The sequence below is a fragment of the Salvia hispanica genome, chromosome 1, assembly GCF_029641045.1.
Source record: "Salvia hispanica isolate PSC_SH4W2 chromosome 1, Shi_PSC_v1, whole genome shotgun sequence".
NCBI classification, from domain to species: Eukaryota; Viridiplantae; Streptophyta; class Magnoliopsida; order Lamiales; family Lamiaceae; genus Salvia; species Salvia hispanica.
In genome coordinates this window covers 47,520,942-47,532,280 of record NC_142692.1, presented here as the reverse complement: position 1 = coordinate 47,532,280, position 11,339 = coordinate 47,520,942, and the positions used below count along the sequence as shown (strand labels likewise).

The 11,339-nt window shown below is 31.4% G+C and overlaps 1 protein-coding gene across 1 annotated transcript; it reads right to left on the bottom strand.

The window, feature by feature from the left end:
- Positions 1–2,626: 2,626 nt before the first annotated feature.
- LOC125219489 (uncharacterized) lies at positions 2,627–5,421 on the bottom strand. Its single transcript, XM_048121473.2, has 6 exons — positions 4,987–5,421; positions 4,113–4,239; positions 3,618–3,748; positions 3,441–3,500; positions 3,289–3,357; positions 2,627–3,196 (listed from the first exon to the last, which is right to left on the bottom strand). The coding sequence occupies exons 1-6, from the start codon at positions 5,197–5,199 to the stop codon at positions 3,125–3,127; spliced, it is 672 nt and encodes a 223-aa protein (XP_047977430.1). The 5' UTR covers positions 5,200–5,421; the 3' UTR covers positions 2,627–3,124.
- Positions 5,422–11,339: the final 5,918 nt, after the last annotated feature.

The following is an 11,339-nucleotide window of genomic DNA, read 5'->3' as shown; positions in this document are numbered from 1 at the left end:
AGGTAAGGGCAGTTGGGTTTGGTGTTTTGCTTGCTGAAGTCCAACTAGCTATATTCCAAATTTTTCAAAGGGATGAGTCCAATTAATTGTTTAATTAAATAATTGCCGTTGCGAATTTTACCTAATCACGCTTTTTTAGACGCTCTTTCCCACCAACTTGGCAACTTATAATTATATTACTATTATTATCAACGTTTTAAAATGTGCTTGTTTAACGACTTTGTTAAGGTACAACTCACCAATCTATTGGTATTTGTGTATTCTAATGCAATAATCCATTAGACCATTAAGGCTAAAAATTACCCCAATAAAAATACAACAATAGATAGACGAATCATACGTTCACTTGTTTTAATTGTGCATGTACACGTGGAAAGTAGAAACCATTTCAATTATAAAAATCAGATAGTATCTTAGAGTTGGATATACAAGTGGAATTGCTTACAAAAAACATACAGTACTTTAATGTTGTGATATTTAGGCCCATAAGTTCGGTCCAAAATCCACCCGAGCCCAGTCCATTTAAAAAGAAAAGTTCTCTATGGGCGAAATAGAGTTTTGATTTTATCATTAAATTTTTATTTGTTTTTTTGTTTGTTTGTTATGATTTGATGTGATAGATTAAGTTTAGTCACCAACAAACACAAAAAAGAGGACATTTTGGTAAATATACTTGAAAAAAAGTAGTACACCTCCACTACTGAAAATATCCAAGTTTGGTAGGGATGATGCCAACTGTTGGGCCTTTGCATAGGGAAAAAAAGGGCCACTGGTTGGTTTGACACTTTAACAACCTTCTTTCATTGTTTCTTCAAAATTTTATGAAGAAAATATATCTATGTTAATCGAAATTCGAAATCAGTCAACTTGTAAACTACTTTAAAGAGGAGAAAAAAACTATTAAACGGCGTGTATAATTTTAAAAAGAGAAGTATAAGAACCAATTTAAGTAAATACAGTTCAATTGCCAATTAGAAATATTGGGGTAAAAATAAAATAGTTGGTGGTTGATGATGCAACTGTCCCCATCATACGACTAAGTAGATACGGAATTCGAATCAGTTGTTCCCAAAGACCAACCACAAAATTTTTAACTAACTAGACTAGTGAGAGAGGATCACTTATTCTAATTAGATTTTGCATCAATAGTGTAGCGACAAAATTCTTTTTGGGCAACATATGGAAATTAGCTTCTCAAATCAGCAAGTTTTTTTTTTTAAGAATTCTAGATTTGTGAGAGATGCATGCGTCTCGTTAATCGGAATACTTCCTAATTTGGGAACCTTGTTTCCATAATAATCCAAAAGAGGAATTCCGCCTAGTACTCTAGTAGTACCCTACATCTTAGTATTAATCAAAAAAGAAGAATAAGTATTCAAACAAACTTGATATCATCACAATCCCAACAATATATTCACTTAACTTAAGTTATAACAACTCATTGAGTCATTTTACCCAACAGTTGGAAGTTGGAACCCTACATCGAAGCAGCTTGCAGCCTATCTATAATCACTACTGTATAATGCAGCTTGGGCATTGGAAATTTAGTATGAGATTTAATATTTGTATTTGTATTCAATTGAATTGACAAGATGTTGATATGGGAAAACACCAACTAAAACTCATTTAGGATTTAGTTGATGGGAGAGTTGTAGATCAAATTTGTGGGCTTGGGTTGCTACTAATGGGCCCAAACTAGCAATTGGAGTTTTGTTTTGGATGCATTTTATCTTATGTATATTAGTTAGTTAGATAATAGATTTAATTAGTAGATAATACTAATATTCTAACTTATCAAATATCACTGATATTTTGATTTATTTCATCAAAAGTCACATATCCTATCCAACACTGATTTATAGTCAAAATTTAGGCAAAAGTATTGGTGTGTTAAGATCATGCAAAAATTAAATAAGTTGAATAATATATCACATAATTATTGCTATAAGTTATGGATTTCATCCATGATGAACATTAGGACAAGAAGTTCTGGAATGTAGTAGTTACCCAAATTAAGGCAAATGAAACTTTTATTTCACATCATTTATCCTAATACAGTATTTATTATTATTATTATTATTATTATTATTATTATTATTATTATTATTATTATTATTATATAAAAGCATTTCCAAGGAAGAGGCAAATGGAAAGGTAAAAATAAAAACTTTATATTTATTTCTTTTTTTATAAAACTCTTCCAATAAAAAGGATATTTGAGAAAGTATTATTCATTTTTCAATATCCAAAATATATACAGAGAATTTATCTCTTCTCTACACAAAAGGTATTTTTATGATCTCATTTCAATTTAGTTCTTTCTTTGAATGCACTATTTTTCAAGAATATATACATTTACTTAAAATAAATAAATAAAATTATACCTCTTCAGTTTCCCTCTTTACCTTTTGAGATGCTTTACTTATATAAAAGTAAAAATAGATTACTTTTACATTTTTCGAAAATCAAAAGGTTGAAAAAGCACGAAAAATGAGAATAGAATGTGACATTATTATCCCATATTAATATTTGAGCCAATCACCCCTGGATTTTGATTTTTGAGGCTGTAACTTAGGATTCCAGAAGATATTAATTAATGAGTGTAACGAACGCTCCAGTCTCCACATACAGACAATACTATAATTAATATTTTGAATTTTGTGATATGCTTTCATACAACCAAAAGTAAGAGCCTAGTCAAGACCATCTTGTAAAGTGACAGGTGGATTACAAACACACCACTGCCAAGAAAATCCAACATTGGATGCTCCATCTCCAACCAACTAAATCCCCCCCTCTCTCTCTCTCTCACTGTAATAAGCTTTGATAGAATATACACACATTAGAGAGAGTTTTGAGAGATAACAATAGATCCATTGAAAGGGTTAAGGTGTTATCTGTGGGTGGGGGCCTATACAGGCTGAAGAAAAAGTCCCCACTTTTGGTTTGGGATATGATGGCCTCTTAGGACTCTTGAGTCAGTCAGTTCCAACGCATATATCTACACAGATCTTTATCTACACCTACACAACTAGACACCATTACTAAACATATACATTCCCACAAGTTTTTTTAAGGTATTGCAACTTTGTTAGGGTCAGCCCGCATCCAATCCGAACCATCATCATTTGCACACTGTCTTCAGTCTCTTTGCTGCCTTCACAAACCCCGCAATCACTTGAAGCTCGTCCAGTTGCTGCACCCGACACACAGATTCAATCAGCAAACATAATGTACATGTACATCAGGACCTTGTGCGTGTATATATACACACAAGTATTCACAAACCTGTGAAACAAAATGCCTCTGGACAACGTCGATCAGTTGCTCCTTAGAAGGGTTAGGATTCGTATCCACCTAGAGTCGAACCAATTAGGTTAATGAACTGTGCAAAAATTTACTGTAAATCAAGAATCAAGAAGTATAATAAAGCCACTCACAAGGTTAAAATGCAATGCATATCTCCACAGCGCAGCCATCTCTAGTTTGCTGAGGTCAACCTGAGGTATTTAGCAATGGTTGATTGTGAATGAGATAAAAAAGCAAACAGCAAAGCTGCTTCAGCTTTATATTATTATCAAGAGAAAGATGAAAGAAAAAGGGAAAGGTTTTCTCACCGAGGACACTTTGGCAGTAGAGACAGAATCCTTCAGCTGAGAGTCAGAGGAGAGAGACCGGCGGAGAGTCTTGTTAGACGAACGGTGCATACGATGCCTCGACCTATGGGACTTATGAGCATCGTCGAACGCTAAAAAATTGCAATACAACATACAATTAGATCACATTAATGGATAAATCCAAGGTCTTACAGAAATGGAGGGAAAGTACTATAAGAAAAGTGATAAAGAAATGTGAAGAATCCAATGCAACTTTCACAAGAAAAATAAAAGCTATTTAATCATCAGGCAGCAGGCGTGACATTCACAATACTTTTTCCTTATCCTGAAACATAAAGCATTATTACTGCTTCAGATTTGTAGCATCTCCAACACAAACAATCAATTTGGACATATACAACAAGAATAGGAATCATTTGCATTTTAGGACCTCATATAGTCAGTGTACCATGAGCCAAAATTAACTAAATAGTTAGAACTATTAACAAGCCTTACCAATATCCGAGCTATTCCACTGCTCGTGTTCAATTTCAAGGTAGTCGTCTTCCTCATTCCCCGTAGGAGGTTCAAGAACACTTAAAGCATTCCTTTGCAGCTTCACCTCAATACCATTAGTGAGGACCTGCACATCCATCAGTAAGCAACCCATCAAAAAACAAATCATTCAATCGCATAGCAACCTTCTCAAGCATCTTCAATCTTTTCTTTAGAAGATTATGAATTTCTAAAATATTGAGTAGGAATAACTCCTAATACAGAAGCCAACTATTTCCTCCAAGAATATCTACAAAGATAAAATAGAATCTGTTGAATTGGGAACTACCAAAATTCTACAGCTCTGCTACGGAAATATTCATAAATAAATGCAAAACTAACAATGCAGTGTTGTATATAGTCACGGGAAGCATCCAGTTATTTCACAATATTCGCTAAATTCATAATAAACAAAAGACAATCAAACGAAAAGGACATCCATATGTGATAAAGTTGATTTGCAATAACAAAAACTTATAGAAAGTGATCTTATATACTGACGAAGAATCAAAAGGGGAAACCAGAGCAATTCAAATAGCAATCACATTATGAAATCAAGAGTAATCAAATCAGATCTACCACCAAAAAAAGGGATCCACTATCACCATTTCTCAAAGTCAATTCAGCATTTAAGGAATTTCAATTACTCAAGTAAGCTTACAAAACATTAAATTCTTGCCAAAATTACAACTTTCCGAGTCACAGAATCATTCCAAGTAAGACCCAAAACACATTGCTCCACTAAGCAACTGAAGAATTTCCAAAATTGACTGAGAAAAAGCGACAAAAATATTTCAATTTGAAATGTTCTTTTTCAATTGGTGCTGAATTTTACCAGCCAATGCCATCCACCGAGGCCAACAGCTTTCTTGACGACGCCCTGAAGCCCCACCAGCACCGACTTTGTGCGATTGTTACCTGTGACAACAACCTTGGTGTGGCGCGGCAAAACAGAAAGCTCCTCCTCTGAGCTGTCGCCGCAGCTATGCAGATGCGATGAGTGAGGAGAGAATCCGCCATTGCTCACCACTGCAGCAGCTTCCAGCATTTTCCAACTTCAATTGCTAATAAACAAGCACAATGAACTCAATTCCTGAGGCTCAGGTGTTGAAATGAGGCTCTGCGGGAAGGCAATTCATTGGGTGGTGAAGCTTCTTTGCGCCTCTGGATGAATGGCGCTGGCAATTCAGGAAGAATTTGGGTTTTTTTAGGAGAGAGAAACACAGTGTGACTGGAGATGAGAGAGAGAGAGTGTACGTTTGTGTTTTCTTGCTGCGCTTTTGTTTAACTTTAATTATTATGTGTGAGAGCTGTGAATCCCGATGGACTGAAATGGACCAATGAGCGATCGGCACGTGCTATTAATGGCTCACCAATCATGCAGATGAGTTTTTCCTACTTGTGTTTTGGGTTGACTCTTTGACTTGGTGGAATTACTAGATTACTATATTACCCTTTACTTAATATAAGTGTTATTATGAAATTAATCATTTAATCCAAAATGTTTGTTCATATAGATTCTACTATATAAAAAATTTAATATTTAATGTTACTATTACGAACATGAAATAGTAATATGAATTGTTAAAGTTGACTTAACTGTGCGGAAATATTTGTTTAGTGCCGTTAAGCATTGTCCTATTTTTCCATTTTATTTAATATCGCACTGATCAGATTATATCAGGTTCAGATGTTGGAATATAATTATTTAAGTAACAGGTTCTGAAATATTAGTATTATTTTTATCAGTTTGGTTGAATATTTAATTATCATCTAATCAGTACAAATTTCCAAATATATACATCAGCGACTTTATTTGTCCTCGATTTCATGTATTTTTGCATATGAATATAAATGCAATCTCAAATTTTCGCATATTTTTCATAAATTTTAATGTATCCTATACTAAAATCAATCAATGTAAACACAAAGTTAAATTAAATAGTAGTAAGTCTTTAATAATGTAAAAAATTTCATGATTGGTTGCATATTATTGGATCATATTATTAAGTACTAGTAGAGTTTTAGAAGCAATCCCTTGATTAATTTTGAGCTACCACATTGAAGACTTATTTAAATGCACCTTCAAATTTCTGCATACGAAATATAAGCGTCAAATAAATAACAAAGTAGATAATGCACATAAGTATTTATTATACCACATTGAAGATTGAATCAATTTGTAGTAAGGTTCAATATATATTTGGATTTATATTTCAATTATCTCGCATACTTTGCATGATACGCATATGATAAAGTTGTATTATTACTATTATTATTACTATTACATACCTACTCAACTGATAAGGGAGAAAACATTAACATTCAACATTGTACTTATGGTTTTTTTTCTTTTGAGGGAATTATTGTAGTAGTGTTTATGCGACATTACTATCACAATTATGTTGTAATTGGAGTAGTACGTAACTCTTGGAGATGTGACTGCAAATTAACAATTTATCTTTAAAAAAAATAAAAATCATTGAAATAGCTATCTTACTCTTTTAGGTGGTTACAGGATCCCAAGATTCCCAACAACAATAATTCAAATATATTACTTAATTAAATGAGTGAAAAAAGGAAAACAAATGCAAAATACGCATCTAAAACTTTTGGTTCAATTTTGTTTTTAAAACTGTCACATGGTTGCAATAGCCCAATTTGATAATATAAAGTCAAGTAGGGAAAGGTGGCTGTATATGGTGTATATCATACTGAAATTGTTATTATCATATTAAAAAATCGATATAAGTAAAATCTTACTCTAAATTTACTTTATCGAATTTTTTTTGTCCCAAAAGTAGGTATACCACATTTACGACCGATTTTGGATACCGATATCGAATCCATTTTCGATTGTACTGTCGAAATTCAGTATATCAGTATATCGAATAAAAATATACTAATAATACATCTGTTATATATTCTTATCTTGTATCTTTTCAAAATAAAATAACAATTGAATTGCACTTAAAATGATTACAAGAGTAAAAACATTTTTCCTTTCAAATTTATTCATTCAGTTTAGTATAGTATATTTTGAGAAAAATTGTTCATTTTTCTTTTATGGATTGTTTTGTAACAAAGAGATGCTAAAATCTCTTAAATCTTAATTTACAAGTAAAATTCTATAAAGCTTTAAAATTCTAAAACAAGATCATGCATATTGCTTTCAAGGATCATACCTAAAAGTTAGTATTGTCACGTACTAACATTTATCCATTGTTAATTAAATACTACCTTCGTCCCTGAAAGTTTGACACAGTTTATCATTTCGGCTCGTTCCTGAAAGTTTGACACACTTCACTTTTACGATTTTTGATAGTGGACCTCATACTCCACTTATTCAATCTTATTCACATTTTATTATAAAACTAATGGAGTATTAAGTAGGACTTACATCCCACCAACTTTTTCAACCCACTTTCTATTACATTTTTTTAAAACCCGTGTCAGATCAAAATATGTCAATATTTGGGAGACGAATGTAGCAGCAAATATCCACATTAACTCAATTCATACTATTATGTTTGGCATACATTTGCAAACCGGTGCTTCTGTTTGCAAAATTGACGTGGAAAGATGAATAATATTTGAAGACAAAAAATTAAAGAGGAATAAAGAAAAAGAGGAAGTAAAGTTAACATATGTTTATTTGACTCAGAAAATTCCCAAACTAATAAAGTTTTATTTAAAATTAAAAATTTAAACTTTAGGACTTCTAGACACAGTCACCTATACAGTTTAGTGTACTAGTAGTAATTAGATGGAGTATTAGATTAGATTAGGATCAAATCATTCAAATTATGCAATAGATAGACGTAGTAAAGAATAAATATTGATGGAAAATTTGCTTCCCTGTATGTTATTTGAGCCAGCTATTTAGCACCTATATTTGATTTGATTGAAATACTGTTAGTTGGAAAAAGAAATTGATGTTGATGACAAAAATTAAGACATTTAACAAAATTGTCAGGTCCCCCTTTCTCTGACATAACCCCAAAATTAGTGAAAAGAGGAAATTGTAAAGTAGAAAAGGGTACATAGGTAATTTGAATGCAACAGTAAGGCGGGAAATAAGGAAGCAGAGCGTTGCTGCATATAATCGATGGGACCCACCTGTACCAACCGATGGTGTCTTTATCTACCATCACTCTTGTCCTTTTCAATATCAGACTACGTGCCCCCGCCAACTATTAACTCATGTATGTATATCTATTTTCTATTATTTCAATTAGTAAAATGAATGAAGTCATTATTATTTTTATTTAGCTTAAATTGTGTACATCAAATCCCATCTTTCGACCTTTATTAGATTTGAAGTCAATTCATTTCTATTATAGTTCTGAATGAATCTAACGATAAAATGTGGATGATTATAGAATAATGAAAATAAAAGCTGATTTTAGAAATTTTGAATCCAATTGTTTAGATGTATTCTTTAAATATTGTGGTCGTTGAGTAGTTGACCTGAGATGACGCGGTAGAGTGTGACTTATTACTAGTACTGAGTTGTGATTATCGAAATCCAACAATAAAATTGATTGCAACCGTTAATCAAATTTGAATTTTGATGTCCGATATATATATTATAAATATACTTATTATGTCTTCTAAAATTAAAATTTTTAGGAGTATCATATATAGATTGTGAAATTGGTAAAATATAAATGAGAATAAAAAAATAATTAAAGTAATATTAGTGGAAAGTAAGTCTCGTATTATTAGTAGTGTAAGTATGTGACATATTAAAGTTGAAACTAGTGTATATTAATTCTAAGGACTTACAAAAATTTAAAAGTTTAAATTAGTATAAAAATTTAGAGATGATAAATTTGGTGTACAGACTAAAAGATTAATATTGTTACAACACCAACTAAAATTCATTTAAAATAGTGCTTAATTGCTACTCCTATGATTTAATTTGAAAACTACTTTGTTTAGTAGTAGTATTAATCATCAATTCCTAACAATTTGTTCCTGTCCCATTTGTTCCGAGGTAGAATTTACGATCACGATAGATTTTAGGAGATGGATTATTATTTTAGTGTGCTAAGTGAAAAGAAAAAAAATATTTTTATATATTAGTGTAAGATAATTTTTTCTAACAAAATGTGATATTTTTTGTGAAATAAACTAAAAATGGAAGTGTAACTTCTATGTAGCAACTAATGGAATAATAAGATACTGTACTGTATTTCAAATTAAATTTAGAAATACAATATGTATGTTGAGATTGCCCATCTTGAATCAACTTAATTTTTTTATGTGCTTGTATCTTTAACTAGTAGCACTACTTTTTACTTTGACTCTTGCACCTAAATTTCTTTAAGATTTCTTTTAAATACAGTGAGTCAAAAGATTCAAACTACAAAGAATTCTACATATAGTAGTATTTTTCATAAAAATATTATGGTTGCTCAATTGTTTGTTGTTTCTTAAACTAAAGGTTACGTGCTCAAACCAATCACACAAAAGGCTTTTTCGCAGCATAGATTTATTCAATGTGACTCCAAAATTGTATAAATTCAGAAGAAAAAGACATAAATCAATAATCAAATAGACAGAATTTTCCCGCCACCGGCAGCAACGTGGGGCGTTGATGAAGTTGTTTTCATTGTGAGGCGTAGGATTATTTCGGCGCAGTTGAATGGATAAGTGGGAAAAGTCACACCATGCCTGGAAAAGAAACCAGTCATGTTCACATAGCAATTAGCATGTGCCATGAGCAATTGTGTTTTAGACTTAAATGCATCCAAATTTCTTCATTCATAAAAGTTAAAACAAACACAACAACAAACTACCCATCCTTCACCACTTCAATGAAATCACTTGCATGTTCAGATTGAAATTCTCTTAGTTAGACGGCATAAAATTTGAGGAAAAAAATCTAATAATTTACGGCACCACACTCACAAAAGAATGCCATGGACTGTATTTACTGCACAATAACATATCATATTTCTTTTTTATAAGAAAAAACTCTATTCACAGCACGATGAATAGAGTTTGGATACTGATTAAAACAGACAAATTCAACTAACATTAACAAGTAAGGTAAAACCACAAAGCAAGAGAGATACACTATTTATTACCTTCGCCAACAAAGAATCGAATGAAAATGACAACACGCCATTTTAATGATCATGCTAATCGGACCATTATGTACATAATTTTGACGGATAAAAATGTATGAATAGTAAAATGTCTTATTTCTATATTTAGAATAACCTTTTTTTTTAATTTAATGAGACTTAAGCGTCTAAGAATTGACAATAAATACTCAGTTTGTCTGTAGATTAGAAATTCACAAAGTGTGAATATGTTTCCCTGTTATTTCACTTTTTTCATTTTGATTAAACTATTCATTAATATAGGCCCAATTTCAATTTTAGGCCCAATTTCTAATTTCCCATCTCCATATTGAATTTTTAAAATTTTCTCAATCCGAATAGCTCGCCCTATAAAAATAGATCTAGGGCTAGAAATTTTTAGTCCGATAAAATTACAACCCGATTAACCTGCAATCTGCTAGGGTCAGATCCGAAAACCTGATAAAATTTCTATTGTTCTATTTATTTGACTCCTAATTCGACACCTCATTAATTATTTTTATAATAAAAATAACTAAAAAAATAACTTTCAATATATAAACAAATTATATATTAAAATTTTATTAATATAATAATAGATAAATAAATTCGAAACTTCAAATTCACTAAAAAATATTTTAATTTCTAAAACATGCTTTTAAATTTCTCGAAATATGTTTATGTTTTATTTTGCACAAATCTCAAATATTAGTATTTGATCATGTTTATATTTGAATTTAAGCATATATCTAAAATTTTTCATAATTAAATGTTTTACATTTTATTAATATAACTAATTTTTATCATTATTTATTTAACTGATCGCATGTTAATTTTATCGGTAGCAACTCGATTAACCCGCTAGACTAGCCCGAACACGAGCTTTTAGGGTTAGGTTGAACTTTCATAACCCGAAAAAAACTACAGCCTGATTAGCTCGCAACCGATTGACCCGCAATCCGAGTAGGATTGGCCCGAAACCTGATGGGCCAACCCGATTGACATCCCTAAGTACTCCCTCCGTCCCCAATAATTGTCCATTTTTCATTTTCGTCACAGGTTTTAAGAAATGTAAAAAAAAGTGAGTTGAAAAAGT